The following is a 15,511-nucleotide window of genomic DNA, read 5'->3' as shown; positions in this document are numbered from 1 at the left end:
ATGACTAGAAACCTCTTGGAGTTCAAAATTATGTATGAGGAAACTGATAAGGACTGAGTATTATCAATGACAATAGTGTTGCTTTGACAGAGGACAGTATTTGAATAGGAGATGAGGAAATATTATTAGTGGGTTTGATAATGAGGAAAGAGGAACATAAGAGGTTTCAACAAGTCGGTCAAATTTGAAAAGTGGAAAATAGATTTCGATAGTTTTCAATAGAGCTTCTATACTTTCCAACATTTTTCTTCATAGTCTAAAAAGATTTGCCGCCAGCAGGGGTCGAACCTGCGACCTTGGGCTTATTAGACCCACGCTCTAACCGACTGAGCTATGGCGGCTGTTGCAATCGCCAGTTTGCGGTATTGAAAAAAAATGAGATTAGGAAACTAGAATTTATGATTATTTCGAGACAACTAAAAAGTTTAATACTAATTTCGAAGGTCTTTTTGGATGAATTTTTAAAAATAATGCAATGCTAAAAGATACGCCATACATACAGAGAATATACAGTAGTTACGTTACTAATGAAACAGCAAAATATGTTGCTCGCCTCAATGCACTTTTTTCCACAGGGACCACACTAGTAACTAGCCACCAATACAATTCATGATTGAGGGAAGGATTGACTGTATGCTAGAGAGCGTGTTCTTTTAAGAGACTTGAAGAAGAGGCAGACATACTGTATGATGAATGCGGAGCAAAAACCTCACCACTGACGAGCCTATCTTATATTAGGAAGGATTATATTTGAGATAAGTAACAATGATTTAAACGGATCTTGTGGCTTAATTAGAACTAAACGTGAACTGTTAATTAAGTTAATTTTTAAAAAAAAGTTTATTCACATTACGAATTTCTATGTTTATTCCAAAAGCAAATTTGACTGTATTTTTGCACATGGGTCATAGTAGGACAATTTGAAACTAGCCACCAAGTTCACATATTCAAACCTAAAGAATTCTCAAAATATTGACTCATTAAAATAAGCGCATGGTAGAATATTGAGCTAGCAAAGGGACAATAATGAGAGCGAAGAGCAATTTGCTAGCAAGGGTTGGTGGGCGGTAACCAGCCAGCAGCACACTCTGCCAAATGCACCAAGTTGGAGCAGATGTGATCCGAAAACCTCCCGGGAACCTAAAATGTATGAGGAACCAGCATCATTCTGAATCATTCATAAAGGACAGTGCGTCAAAGTGAAGTTAAAAATTTATAAATCTTACACACTGAATTCCGTGATTTTGAACTCAGATATATATATTTATTTTATTGGGTTTTTTTACTCTTGTCTATTTTCAGCAGGGACTAACAAGTTGGAAATTACGTTTTAATTTTCAAACATTTCATTTTGTTTGAAATTTTTCAAAAACCTCAAACGTTGCTCTGAATAAATTTTTAACATGGCCAAATAACATAATAAAGACTATTAAAAAATGTTAAATTTTAGAACTTTTCAATTAAAATTTACAAGAAAAATCAGGTTTTTAGAAAAAATTTGAATAATCGTCGCGTGTAAAAACACCTGTAATGTTCAGATACAATTAAACAATTTTTCTCGACTTTTTGCTCGACTTCCAGACCTATGACTGGTGTACTCTTCAATTTTCTTCAAATTAAAAACAGCAAAAGAATTATACTGTAATATTTAGCTATTCGGTACTGAATAGTATCATGTTTTTAAAGGATTCCGACTCGAATCTTTTGATGTTCTGGTTAACCCTCCCGACTGTGATCTTCCAGAAAAAGAAAGTGACCACAGCAGGGTGTCTTGTAAATGTGGCGGCAAGGCTGCTGGAAAATAGCCATCTGTTGTAATTTTTGTAGATGATATTGGGAAGACTGTGCATCTGTTGTTGCATTACCAGACACGTTAGAAAAGAGAAAAAAGTGTTTGGAAATTTAATAAAACAACTGTTTAAAAATATATTATTTATTTGATTTTTTTTCAATGACTTGGATACGGAAAAGTTACAGCAACATCGTGGTCTCCTACTTGGCAGTAGCAAAAGCCACAGAGAAACGAAAAAACTGGTTTTGAAACAGAATATCATGGTACACAGGGCTGGGAATTTTTTTTTGTTTTTTCATGTATTTTAACACAGCTGTGACGTCATAAATGTATTTTAATACATTTTGCAACATTACTTGAATAACCCCATTAAAAATAAACTTGAACATCAAAAATTTTTAGGTTTTTTTTTTGGTTTTTTTTTTGGTTTTTTTGGTTTTTCGAAAATTTCAATTTTTTTTTGTTTTTTGGTTTTTCAAAAACTTCAATTTTTTTGTTTTTTTTTGTTTTTTGGTCCAAAATTTTTTTTGGTCTCAGTCCTGATGGTACAACGTCAAAGTAGTTTATCTTTCAAATTTGAAACTCATACATATATATATAAAATCTCTAAATGTTTAATGACGGTTCAAAATTTGAAGTGCAGAAATTAGTCAAAATCACTAATTCCGCTTATTTTTATTTGTTGTAGCCACCAAAATTAATTTATATTCGTTCATAAAAAATCACCAAATTTGTGCTTATCGGATCTAGCAAAACTGATGATTTGGGTAAAGTTTTGCACGTTTTTCCAACGTTTGGAACAACCTAGAAAAAATGTTGAGAAATGTTGGAAAAGACTCCGTGTGAAAATCATTTTTGGGCGTATTTTGTGTATATTTAAATAATGCATAATATCTCGATAAGCTTTGCTCCACCTTCATCTAATTTCCCTGACTATTTGATGTCTTCTAGAGTTTGAAAATTATTGAAAAACTTTATTTCCACCAAAGAAAAATCGGAACCCACAATAACCGAATGAAAGGAAATACACCATCAAATCTCATATGAACCGACGAAAATTTAGAATCCAAGATTACCACTGGGGAGCACGATAAATCTCCATTTTTGTTTGAAAAAACTTTACTAGAATTATTGTACACTTTTTCTTATACGACTATGTTATTTACAGTCTCGTCAACATACCGCTTTGTTACTGCAATAAAGATGCCGACATATTGAGTGCCTTTTCCGGATGCCGACAATAACAACACCACTTTCTTTTTCCAAGAGTCAAAGGCTTACCGACAGAATTGAAACATGTTTATGCTTAAATAAAATAAAAATTTTTTATTTCGAAATGAAATTAAAATTCTATATGAGTTTCAAATGAGGGATTTGAAAATTAAAAAAAAATATCTTAAGTGAGAACATCATGGATAAACAGATTAAAGAAAGTGAAACACAATATTGTTAAGTAAAGAAATTCTTTCAAATTTATAAGGTTCATTCAGGTTGAATATAAATTAAGATAAACATCAACCAACACATGTCATAAATTATTTTCAAAGAATTCTGAAATTAAATTGTTTTTTGCAACTTGTTGGTTACTTTTATGATACGGATATTGAAAAAACTGGAAAAGTGTTTTAATACATTCACTAATCGAGTTCAGAGCTGGCTGGGGTTTGTATCATTTATTGATATTAAATGAAAAGGATAGAGCCATCAGATAGGTGATGGCTTATATACAATATGAAGTAGGCGGAGAATCAATAAGATAAGTAAAAATGACGGGGGATAGGAATGCAATCATAATTGAATGGTGCAAAAGATAACAAAACAACATTAATAATGTGAGGATTGCGAGTGAGTCACGGGGCAAAGAGTACGATCGCGTACATTCACAAAAGCGTGTTGCTCTATTATAAAAACTGTTAACAAGTAAAATTAAAGTTTCATACTCTCTTTATTAGTGTTGTTTCTTTCATTAGAATTGGATGTGCAATACTTTTAGCAAAACTACGTTCCAGCTTGGGTAATCGCTGAAAAAGGTCTCCTGATTGATTCTTACCCATGATATTTTATTTATAAACTGATAAATTGAAAATGTTTAAAATTAGTGAAACAAGGTAAGTTGGAAAATGACATCAGGTTTGATACGGCGCAAGAATTTTTTGATCAAATAGTTTTAGTGATGGTTAGTTCAAAAGTAAGTAATTTGCATCATAGCAGGAAGAAAAGAAACTGAAAATTAAAAAATTGAAGACTGAAAAACCATGCCGCAAATTTTCAGACGTTTTCTGTCTCTGTGAAACTTAAGAAATCACAAAGCGACTGTTCTGGTGTCACAGTATAACTGTTTCAATATTTTAAAACTTTAATAAAAACTAAAAAAATTCGACAGCTATTCAATTTATATGGTTTATCTTTAAGCTCATCTCATAACTGATTGACAACAATGAAATTTATTGGCAAATCTATTAATACTTGCATAAAAAAATATTTCGTCGCTAATCACTAATCTTTAAAAAAATTGTGAAATATCTTGGCAACTGCTAGACATCGCAAAATGTTTCAAATGAATTTTCATATTAGATAATAATATGGAACCCTGTGAATATTTTTTTCATTTGCTTGTCTGAACGAGCTTGCTAGAATTTTTCATTAAAAACAGTCCAAGGCTAAATTGTATTCAACATCAACTAACTTCCAGAAGGAGTCTCACTACGTTGATACCACTGATTCGATTCGAATTACAATAGTTTCAGGTTCAATTGGAATTTTTCATTCATGTTTTTACTCTAAAAATGTATACATTTTAGTTCATATCGATTACGTGTTTATGTAACCAGGTGTATGTGACTCTGTACGCCTAATTGGCACACGATCACTCACTCAGACACGTCATCGGTTGTAAACTCTCCCTCATCGCCACCCCAATGTGCCAAGTTAGGAGGACCACATCCAGAATTGCCTGTTTATCCTCCATTTATAACTGGACGACAACAACCCATCTCTCCTCACTCATTGTTTTTTGTCAGCCGTGCATGGTTGGTCGATGTTCTTTCTCTGGATTTTGGCATTGGCATGTATGGTTTTTTAGCTTTTAATTGCTTTGCAATAGCAACTTAAATTTTTTAATTTAGTCTCATTTAGTCTCACGTTCGACCTACTTAGTTATATAATTTTTTCCAAATAATCGGGTTTTTGTTTTCAATTTGGTAAAAATAAAATAGTTTTCTTGCTCGAAACATCTACATACAAACATACCGTTGACTCCTCCTTGTGTTCTAATCCACCCATTCACAGGCCCCATGTCACCAGATTTTACTGTCAATTTATGTTTCAAACCTTTTTATTCTTCAAATACTGTTTTATCATGTTGAGCTATTTTACAAACCTTCTTAATCCTTCTCTCTCTTTTAATCCTTATCATAAACTATTTTTTTTCCTGATTCAATGATCTACTGTTATGTTTTTCAGTTGACAATGCAGCATTGCAACAACGAGAACGACTTCTTCGGGTCTTTCAATAGCAGCTCAAACAGTCCATTTGGTTTCAAACCATTGGCTACAAAATCAAATTTTGGTCTCCCGCCAACTGGACAGAGAAATGATGTCGCTAGGGTGTTGAAACCGCTCATATCAATCTCTGCGAACACTGCACATGCATCGACTCCATATAATCATGTCAATCCAAACATCAACAGTTTCCCGCCGACGAGTTCTCACTACTGCCCTTACTTCAAGACTTCAACTAGAGGAAATGCAAAGGGAACGATCAAAAGATCAGCGCCTATTGGCAAAAAAGTTCAAAAGGAGAAAGTGCCAAAAAATCCAAAGAAGGAGAAGAAAGATTTTACAGGTGGTGATAAGAAGAAGAAGAGCAAGACAGAGAAGCACATCTTCAATGATGAAGATGCTGAGGATTGTTTACGGATGCTGGAAGAAATGAAAGAAGAACCGAAGAAAGAAGAGATGCCGTCGACCCCGGAAAAGGATAGATGGGTCAATATGGAAGTTGATCGGATCTCCGGACTTGAGCTTTTTGGAGTCGAAACGGAAATTGAGTCGGTTTGGAATCCGTTGATCAGCATCGGAGACATCATCGGAAACTGTGGAAACTTTGAGACTAATGAAATCGACGGAATCAATAGAGCCGAAGAATTCGAAAGTCGCTTTTTCAACTAATTCTTTTTTAATTTTAACAATGTTTTTGCCCAGTTTTTAACAATTGATTGTCATCTGTGATTAATATGTATCTAATATTTTGAATGAATACTTGTAAAATATTAAAATTTGCGTTTTTACTTTTCAATAAAAAAAAACTATAATACGTTATAGAAGAAAAGTGATGGTGGCCCATAGTTATGAGGAATCAAGTTGCACACGCAAAAACTTCATTTCTGCTTGCTCTAATTGAAAAAAAAAAAACGGATTTGTATTAATTTATTGATATTTTATTTTAGTTTGTCAAGTTCCCGAAACCTGGCAGTGCCGCACCGTGCAAACACCTCATTTATGCTGGCTCTACAATTGAAAACATTAATTTGTATTTATAATTGATAGGTGACATAGACTCCTATTAATTGGCGTAGAAAAGCTTTTTAGTTTGTCAAGTTACCAAAACTTGGCAGTGCCTTCAAAGAGGCATATGCTCTCACAGAACTGATCTACTGACGCGCTACCTTTTTTCGATTAGTTTTGCATCTGGAAGTTTTGAAACTGATTTTTTCCATGGGTTTCATACATTTTTGAACCAAAAAGTATATTCTAACAATTTGTGGCAATCTTAAGGTTTTTCATCAGAATCCACTTCCAACGGACAGATCTTTGGAACTGGCAAAAATCCGTTTCTACAAATAATTCGAATAATGATTTATTTACCCAGTTATATTTCAGCTCACTAATGTAATAAGGAGTCCCAATTAAAGAAGTTAAATTTTTACAAATGTAGAAATTAAACCGGAGAACTGAATTTATCAAAGAATCGAAAAACATTATCAAAGAATTCCGCCTTCTCTTGACTTTCAAACCGAGCCGGACGCATGTTTTTTGAGCTTTCCAATTTACCAGCTTTCCAATTTTCCTTTAAAATGACACGTCAACATCAAAGCATGAAATTAAGGAATTATTTTGCAAAACGGATTCTACAATTAATATAATTTTTGAAAAGTAATAGGAAACTATTAACATTCCTCATAATTCCTCATAATTTCCTCATAAAGTTCCTCATAATTGCTGTGGTCTATATTTTGTTTATGACCAAATGTTTTGCATTTTTGAATTAAGTCTTAACACCGAGAAGATGAGAAGGTGTGCATTGTCTCCCTACACACTAGGCCCTGTGCTAAGTTGGTACGTTGTGCAGTATCTAGGACACCTCCAAATCATAAAATAGGTTGATGTACCAAGTGTGGGAAGAGGCGGAACCACAAATCTATAAATGGGCGGACCTATACCACGTATACTAGATGAGGTCGTCTCACCTCATTTCTAATCACAATCGTCCACCCAATTGGTTCATTTTCTAGAGTTCATCGGATACTTTTTTTTATTTATTTTTCTAGAAAATCTATATACATTCTTGTTGCACTGTTTAGAGCTTTTTGCCATTATTCTTCTTGTTAAAACTTTTTGTATGAAACTTTAATTTATTTTGAATATATATATTTTTTTTTTTGCAGTTCGCGATGCAGTCAAATGACGAGAACATCTACTTCCCAGCTAATCAGTATGTCAATGCGGGACAATACTCACCTCTGCAACAATCATTTTCCCAAAACTCGCAGTATGATTTGTTCGACGGATTTGCCGAATTTGGCTTTCTGGAACAAGTGCCGGCGACCAACATGTATTCTGGAAGTCAATCGACGCAAATGGAACAAAATTATCTGCCAAATGTGAATAATTCAACTAGAAAGCGAAAGGCGCCAGGACAAAACGAGCAAGCAACAGTGAAACGACGTCAAATCGGCATCGAGAAATGGAGGTTGCCATCAAGATCGGTAGTCCAACCGAGTGCAGATATTTCTGATTTGAGGCGCCCACCTATCTCGTATGTTGCATTGTGTGCCTTAGCCTGTCGGAATGCTCCAGATATGAAAATCACCCCAGCTGGAGTCTATGCATTTGTTTTGTAAGTTAAAACCTATCTTTGATAAAACCTGACAACAATCTATAATGTTGTTTTTTGCTACTCAATTACTTTTTGGCTTTATTATTAAAATTAAAAATTTTATAAAAACCTGCTCAAACATGTAAATTGAACAATAATGTTTTCAGGCATCACTGGCGATATTACCGATATGCAAATGAAAACTGGAAGAACTCAGTGAGGCATCAACTTTCATCAAAGGAACATTTCGACGAAGAAACATTCCAGCCTGATCCAAGTAATCCGACAGTCAGAAGAAAATTTTATATCGTCAAAAATCCAAACATGATCCGACAAAATTTAATCAGTGATGCAGATTTTGATTTCTTTCGGAAAGATTCAAGAGGAATTGGTAAGCGAATACTAAAATTTAAAAACTCAGTATATATAACTTTTGAGGTTTTACTGAAATTACTTTTAAAAACCGCGTGTTGCCTCATTGAAAACATAAATTTTTCAGAATTCTATCAAAAAATGTTTGCTGGACAAATTGGCCTTCCGCGAAGTCTTTTTTATCAAATCATTGGAAACGGAATCCCATTTCTTGCTGGTCCAGAAAACTCATCAATGTTCTACCAATTGCTTGGAATGGGCAAAGTTGTTGGATATTTGGAAACTCGATACTTTCGAGAGCACTACAGAAGCGAACACGCCGCGACCGAGCCTAAGTATGAAGAGGATTACGCTAATTTCACTGAAAAAATTCCTTCCAATGCTGAGAATCTGATGTCATATGGAGCAGCAACCGAGAGGAACTTTCAAAAATTTGACTTCACCGATGAAGAAATTGAATTGTTTCATTTGAACATAAGTTCATATCATTCAGTGCAGAAAACGTGCAAAGAATGCAATCTACCAAACTGGTGCACACCATCTGTGGGAGATGTTGAAACTTACGTCTTTGGAAGACAAGTTCCTATGCCTGTGAACACACCAGTAATTCTACAACAATTTGAAACTGTCGCTGAACAGGAAGGCATCAGAAACAATCCGCTCGAAGAACGAAAAACTACTGAAGATCCTCGAGATATCTCAATTCTCGAAGCCTTAGCATAAAATTTGTCAGAATTCTAATTTGTGTTTGAAAATTGTTCAGCCCATTCAAATTATTTTCATACTCCCGTTTAGTGTTCAAACTCTTATAAATTTTGTGTCAAATACTCGCTGAGAAAGCAAATATTATTTGAGTTTAATATTTTCATTTTACCTTGATAAATCAAATGTTGAATTATTTCCACTATTTTACCAAATGAATAATTTGGCTACTTGTTTTTTTGCGTCAAAAACACTGCCTCACAATAAACTGATTACAACAGTTTTCTCAATTTTATCAATAATGCAACGGAAATTGTGACAAAAAGCTCAAGAAATCGAAAGAAAAACGGAGTTTACAACATTTCGGAATGGTTTTTTTGGTGTAGCGTGTGACAACTGTAAAGTTTCCCTTGTTAAGAATAGAACAAAAATACATTATGTTTTTGAAAAATCGACTTTCAGCCAATTTCATTTTTCGAGAACACGTGCATTCAAAAATGAAGTGTTTTTTTTTAGTTTTTCAAACTATAGTGTTGGGGCCGGCGTAATCTTTATGAACCAGAATTCCGATCCAGAACTTATATAATTGAATAGGAAATTTGATTGTATATTCATCAGTAGAACTAAATACTGTCACATTGTTTTAATTTGGAAGTTATAAAAAATTGTATTTTAGCAAGCTTTAATTACCATAATTTTGGCTTGCCCTGAACATAAATCGGGTTTCATGTAGGCCTGCGGATTTTTACAAAATTCATGATCAGTGTCTCGAGTATGTACATTTGAAATGAAAAGTGAAATTAAAATTAAAAATAACAGTTTTTTCATTGCTTTTGCAGTCGCAAAACTGTCTGAAAACAACGAATGTCATAATGACACCTTGAAAACTATTGCGGCTCAAGAAATAAATGGCGGCTCAAAAAATTACTTAAAATCAGATAAAATTTGAAATTTGACTAACTTATCAATTTCGCAGGCGCTGGAAAATTTTTTTTTTAATCACCGTCTAAAGTTGGGTAAACACGATAATTATCTTGAGTTTTCAACTTGATTCAGGCACTTTAAGCTAATATATTCGAAAAAGCGTGTTGCTATTTTAGAAAAAAAAAATTACAAACATGTTAACAAATAAAATTAAAGTTTCATACTCTCTTCATTAGTATTGTTCGTTTTATTAAAATTGGATATTCTCTGCAATACTTTTAGCAAAAATACGTTATAGCTTGTTTTAAAGCTGGAAAGGGTCTCCTGATCGATTCTTACCCGAGATATTTTAATTGTTAATTTGATAAATTAAAAATGTTTCAAATCGGTGAAATAGAGTTTAACAGGGTAAGTTGGAAAATGGTATCTCGGGGTTTGATACGGCATAAGAACTTTTCAATGAAATAGAGTTAATGATGTTGATATCAAAAATAAATTTTTTGCATCACAGCCAGTTAGTCGAAAATTTTCAAAACATAGAAATGTTTAGTTTCAGAGGTAAGTGCAACTATTTCAGGCAACTCAGCTACAACTATGTTAAATACGATACAGAGTAGAATGATTTTTCCGTAAATCTTGCAGTTCTGCAAAAAAAGCAGAGTTTGAAAGCTGTAGTTATGTTAAGAAGAGTTTTGCGTTTATTTTAAACATTTTGAAAAGAAACGACACTGAAAATTTGAAAAATGAAAAACTGAAAACCTTGCCGCGAATTTTCAGACGTTTTCTGCTTCTTTGGAATTTCAGAAATCACGACGCAATTGTTCTGGTGTCACAGTACATTGTTTCAATAATTTTTAGATCACAATTAAAACAAAATATTGAACAACTATTTCATTTATCAGAAACGAACTTCTTGTGCTAGAAATAATTCTGTAGAAATATTTTGAAATTCTTTGAAATTAAAAATCAGATTTTTAATAGCTCTTGACAAATTACGGGCAATTTTGGAGCACATCTCATTACTGTTTGACAACAATGAAATGAATTGTTCTAATAAATCCACGGGTTTCTGGCTCGATATACAATCAGCAAAAAATATAATGTTAGACAATTTCTTAAAGTTTTTCGGATAATTTGCGAAACTACAAGTTATTAGTTTTCACAAATACTTTAAAAATTGCTAGACATCGTAAAACGTTTTTAAATGAATTTTCATTTTGGATAATAATATGGAATCCTTGTAAATCTTCTTTTCATTTGCTTGTCTGAACGAGCTTGTTAGATCTTGTTCGATCGGGAAAAAGTCTCTAGAACTTTTCATTAAAAAGCAGTATATGACTTACTTGTGTTCGGCATCAACTGATTCCTAAAAACAATGACACTCAGTTGATACTACTGATTCTATTTTAATTACAATAGTTCCGGGTTTAATTTTCATTTATGTTGTCTCTCTAAAAACATATATCCAAACATTTTAGTTCATATCGATTACGTGTTTATGTAACCAGGTGTATGTGACTCTGTACGCCTAATTGGCACACGATCACTCACTCAGACACGTCATCGGTTGTAAACTCTCCCTCATCGCCACCCCAATGTGCCAAGTTAGGAGGACCACATCCAGAATTGCCTGTTTATCCTCTATTTATAACTGGTCGACAACAACTCATCTCTCCGTCATTGTATTTCAGCCAGCCGTGCAGGGTTGGTCGATATTTTTTTCTTTGGATTTGGTTTTTTAGCTTTTAATTGCTTTGCAATAGCAACTTAAATTTTTTAATTTAGTCTCAGTTAGTCTCACGTTCGACCTATTTAGTTATATAATTTTGACCAAATAATCGGTTTTTTGTTTTCAATTTGGTAAAAATAAAATAGTTTTCTTGCTCGGAACATCTACAAACATTACCGTTGACTCCACCTTGTGTCCTAATCCAACCTTCCCCAGTCATCATCAGATTTTACTGTCAATTTATGTTTAAACCATTCTTATTCTTGAAATACAGTTTTATCATATTGATCAATTTTACAAACTTCCTTAATCATAAACTTTTACTTTTAAACTTTTAAAACTTTTTTCCCGATTTAATGGATAATGTATTTTTGAAGTTTTAACGGTATCGCCCAAGTTCTCCATGTTTTCTTCATTTGTGTTGTGGTCTATATTTTTTCATGATCAAATGTTTTTCATTTTTGAATTGTGCTCATAAGACCGAGACGATGAGAAGGTGTATTCCCAGGCCCTTGTGCTAAGTTGCTACATTGTGCAGTATCTAGGTCACCTCCACATCATAAACCAGGCTGATGGACCAAGTGTGGGAAGAGGCGGAACCACAAATCTATAAATGGGCGGACCTATACCATGTATACTAGATGAGGTCGTCTCACCTCATTTCTAATCACAATCGTCAACCCAATTGTATTCATTTTCTCGAGTTCATCGGATATGCTTTTCAAAAAAATCTATATACCGTATTTCCTCTATTAGTCTTGCAGCCTCTATTAGTCTTGCACCCCTATTAGTCTTGCACCCATACGGGCCAATCGAAAATTAGTCTTGCAGCCTCTATTAGTATTGCAGTCTCTAATAGTCTTGCACCCCTATTTCTGCTAGCAATATTTCGTGGAAACTTCAACAAATTCGTCATTTTTAGCTAAATTAAATTTTAAGTGTTCAAACAATTGATAAAATAATTAAAAAGTATGTATTTTGTAATATTTTTCAAAACAAGTTTTAACAAGAAATGGTCCATTTTGCAAAGCTATTGGATCTTCGAAAATTAGTCTTGCAGCCTTTAATAGTCTTGCAGTCTCTATTAGTCTTGCACCTCTACGGGTCAATAGAAAATCAGTCCTGCATGCAAGACTAATAGAGGAAATACGGTACATTCTTATTACACTGTCTAGAGTTCTTTGTAAATATATTTTCTTGTTTCAAACTTTGTGTGAAACTATGATTTATCTTGAAAAAAACATTTTTTTTTTGCAGTTCGCGATGCAGTCAAATGACGAGAACATCTACTTCCCAGCTAATCAGTATGTCAATGCGGGACAATACTCACCTCTGCAACAATCATTTTCTCAAAACTCGCAGTATGATTTGTTCGACGGATTTGCCGAATTTGGCTTTCTGGAACAAGTGCCGACGACCAACATGCATTCTTTCAGTCAATCGACGCAAATGGAACAAAATTGTCTGCCAAATGTCAATAATTCTACAAGGAAGCGAAAGGCTCCAGGACAAAACGAGCAAGCAACAGTGAAACGACGTCAAATCGGCATCGAGAAATGGAGGTTGCCATCAAGATCGGTAGTCCAACCGAGTGCAGATATTTCTGATTTGAGGCGCCCACCTATCTCGTATGTTGCATTGTGTGCCTTAGCCTGTCGGAATGCTCCAGATATGAAAATCACCCCAGCTGGAGTCTATGCATTTATTCTGTAAGTTAGAACCTATTTTTGATAAAACCTACCACTGACACAGTCTAGAAAGTTGTTTTTTGCTACTCAATTACTTTAAAAAAATGATGTAAAACATGTAAATTGAACAATAATGTTTTCAGGCATCACTGGCGGTATTACCGATATGCAAATGAAAACTGGAAGAACTCAGTGAGGCATCAACTTTCATCAAAGGAACATTTCGACGAAGAAACATTCCAGCCTGATCCAAGTAATCAGACAGTCAGAAGAAAATTTTATATCGTCAAAAATCCAAACATGATCCGACAAAATTTAATCAGTGATGCAGATTTTGATTTCTTTCGGAAAGATTCAAGAGGAATTGGTAAGCGAATACTAAAATTTAAAAACTCAGTATATAGAACTTTTGAGGTTTTACTGAAATTATTTGTAAAAACCGCGTGTTGCCTCATTGAAAACATAAAATTTTCAGAATTCTATCAAAAAATGTTTGCTGGACAAATTGGCCTTCCGCGAAGTCTTTTTTATCAAATCATTGGAAACGAAATCCCATTTCTTGCTGGTCCAGAAAACTCATCAATGTTCTACCAATTGCTTGGAATGGGCAAAGTTGTTGGATATTTGGAAACTCGATACTTTCGAGAGCACTACAGAAGCGAACACGCCGCGACCGAGCCTAAGTATGAAGAGGATTACGCTAATTTCACTGAAAAAATTCCTTCCAATGCTGAGAATCTGATGTCATATGGAGCAGCAACCGAGAGGAACTTTCAAAAATTTGACTTCACCGATGAAGAAATTGAATTGTTTCATTTGAACATAAGTTCATATCATTCAGTGCAGAAAACGTGCAAAGAATGCAATCTACCAAACTGGTGCACACCATCTGTGGGAGATGTTGAAACTTACGTCTTTGGAAGACAAGTTCCTATGCCTGTGAACACACCAGTAATTCTACAACAATTTGAAACCGTCGCTGAACAGGAAGGCATAAGAAACAATCCGCTCGAAGAACAAAAAACTACTAAAGATCCTCGCGATATCTCAGTTCTCGAAGCCTTAGCATAAAATTTGTCAGAACTCTAATTTGTGTTAAAAGATTGTTCAGCCCATTTAATTTATTTTCATACTCCCGTTTATGGTTCAATTGCCTCACAATAAATTGATTGTAACAGTTATCTTAATTTTACCAATAGTGTAACGGAAATTGTGACAAAAAACTCAAGAAATCGAAAGAAAAACGATTTTACAACATTTCGAAATGGTTTTTTCTCGTGTAGCGTATTACATTTGTGCAACCTCGTCTGTTAAAATAATAGAAAATATCTTATGCTTTTGAAAAATACACGTACAGTAAGTTTCATTCTTAGAGAACATGCGTTACAAAAATGGTAACGTTTTTGGAGTTTCTTTATCAGTAGTTTTGAGGCCGGCGTAATCTTCACATATAACCAAGATTTTCGATCTAGAATCTAAATAGTAAAATAGGCAAGTTGATCGTCTATTTAGCAGTAGAATTTCTATCGAATCAACTATTTCCTAAAAACGTGTTGTCGAATCATACTCGTACTTTGGAAAGTAGGCCATTGAGCTAACCCCGATTTAAAACTAAAATTTGGAATTTATAATCTCTGAAAAGATTTTTGTTAGTTTACCCTTTGCCTTTTCATGTGCATCTTCCCGCATATGATATCAAACATTTCTTATCAATAAGCCGCTAACAGTGCAGCGTACACAAAATGACAAAGGCGTTTGTTCTTAGTTTTTCTGAAACACGGCCATTCCATGTCCTATCAAATTAATCGTTTCACTTTTTCACCCCATTCCGACCGTTTTCTCCAGTTTATGCCATTTCATGGCTACAAGCGAATGATGAAAAATGCATAGATACCTATCTTTTTCCCGGAAACCGGATGCTTTTTTCATTCTTAAAGTGAGGATTGAGTCTGAATTATCTGATGTCAAACCAGCTTTGCTGTGGTCACCTGAATTTTATGAAAATAAATGATATGTTTCCGTATTGGTGTGATTTGAATTGAATGTATTTTTTTGCTTCTTTATGCGGTTTACAAATTCAAAAATTTTGGGAATTTTCTTTTCTTGAACGTTAATTAACAGCCAAACCTAGTCTTCCACGCATTGCCGATGCCGTCAAAGTTGAAGTGAGTCCAGGTGTTGCTAATTTCAATTCAACTACGTTTTAA

General features: G+C 34.0%; 3 protein-coding genes and 2 non-coding genes across 7 annotated transcripts; 4 read left to right on the top strand and 1 right to left on the bottom strand.

The window, feature by feature from the left end:
* Window positions 1–258: 258 nt before the first annotated feature.
* Window positions 259–346, top strand: C29F7.9. The gene has a single exon (NR_072405.1). It is a non-coding gene; the product is annotated as an Unclassified non-coding RNA C29F7.9 (non-coding RNA).
* On the bottom strand, window positions 268–341 carry C29F7.t1. The gene has a single exon. It is a non-coding gene; the product is annotated as a tRNA-Ile (tRNA).
* Window positions 347–4,818: 4,472 nt separating the features above from the next.
* On the top strand, window positions 4,819–5,962 carry C29F7.10 (uncharacterized protein; the record flags this gene model as incomplete). Of its 2 annotated transcripts, NM_001368533.3 has the most annotated exons (2): window positions 4,819–4,860; window positions 5,255–5,962. In NM_001368533.3, the coding sequence occupies 2 exons, from the start codon at window positions 4,819–4,821 to the stop codon at window positions 5,960–5,962; spliced, it is 750 nt and encodes a 249-aa protein (NP_001355540.1). The 2 variants fall into 2 exon arrangements, with proteins under 2 accessions (NP_001355540.1, NP_001257221.1); NM_001270292.3 differs by lacking the exon at window positions 4,819–4,860 and having other exon boundaries at window positions 5,261–5,962.
* Window positions 5,963–7,451: 1,489 nt separating this feature from the next.
* On the top strand, window positions 7,452–9,193 carry fkh-4 (Forkhead box protein fkh-4). Its single transcript, NM_077837.6, has 3 exons — window positions 7,452–7,910; window positions 8,057–8,280; window positions 8,389–9,193. The coding sequence occupies exons 1-3, from the start codon at window positions 7,465–7,467 to the stop codon at window positions 8,982–8,984; spliced, it is 1,266 nt and encodes a 421-aa protein (NP_510238.2). The 5' UTR covers window positions 7,452–7,464; the 3' UTR covers window positions 8,985–9,193.
* Window positions 9,194–12,866: 3,673 nt separating this feature from the next.
* Window positions 12,867–14,485, top strand: fkh-3 (Forkhead box protein fkh-3). Of its 2 annotated transcripts, NM_001307894.4 has the most exons (4): window positions 12,872–12,977; window positions 13,053–13,325; window positions 13,448–13,671; window positions 13,780–14,485. In NM_001307894.4, exons 1-4 carry the CDS (start codon window positions 12,880–12,882, stop codon window positions 14,373–14,375), a joined length of 1,191 nt encoding a protein of 396 aa, NP_001294823.1. In that variant the 5' UTR covers window positions 12,872–12,879; the 3' UTR covers window positions 14,376–14,485. The 2 variants fall into 2 exon arrangements, with proteins under 2 accessions (NP_001294822.1, NP_001294823.1); NM_001307893.4 differs by having other exon boundaries at window positions 12,867–13,325.
* Window positions 14,486–15,511: the final 1,026 nt, after the last annotated feature.

This window comes from Caenorhabditis elegans, chromosome X (genome assembly GCF_000002985.6).
Source record: "Caenorhabditis elegans chromosome X".
Taxonomy (NCBI): Eukaryota; Metazoa; Nematoda; class Chromadorea; order Rhabditida; family Rhabditidae; genus Caenorhabditis; species Caenorhabditis elegans.
Note: the sequence above shows the minus strand (reverse complement) of the source record. Positions and strands in the feature narration are given on the sequence as shown.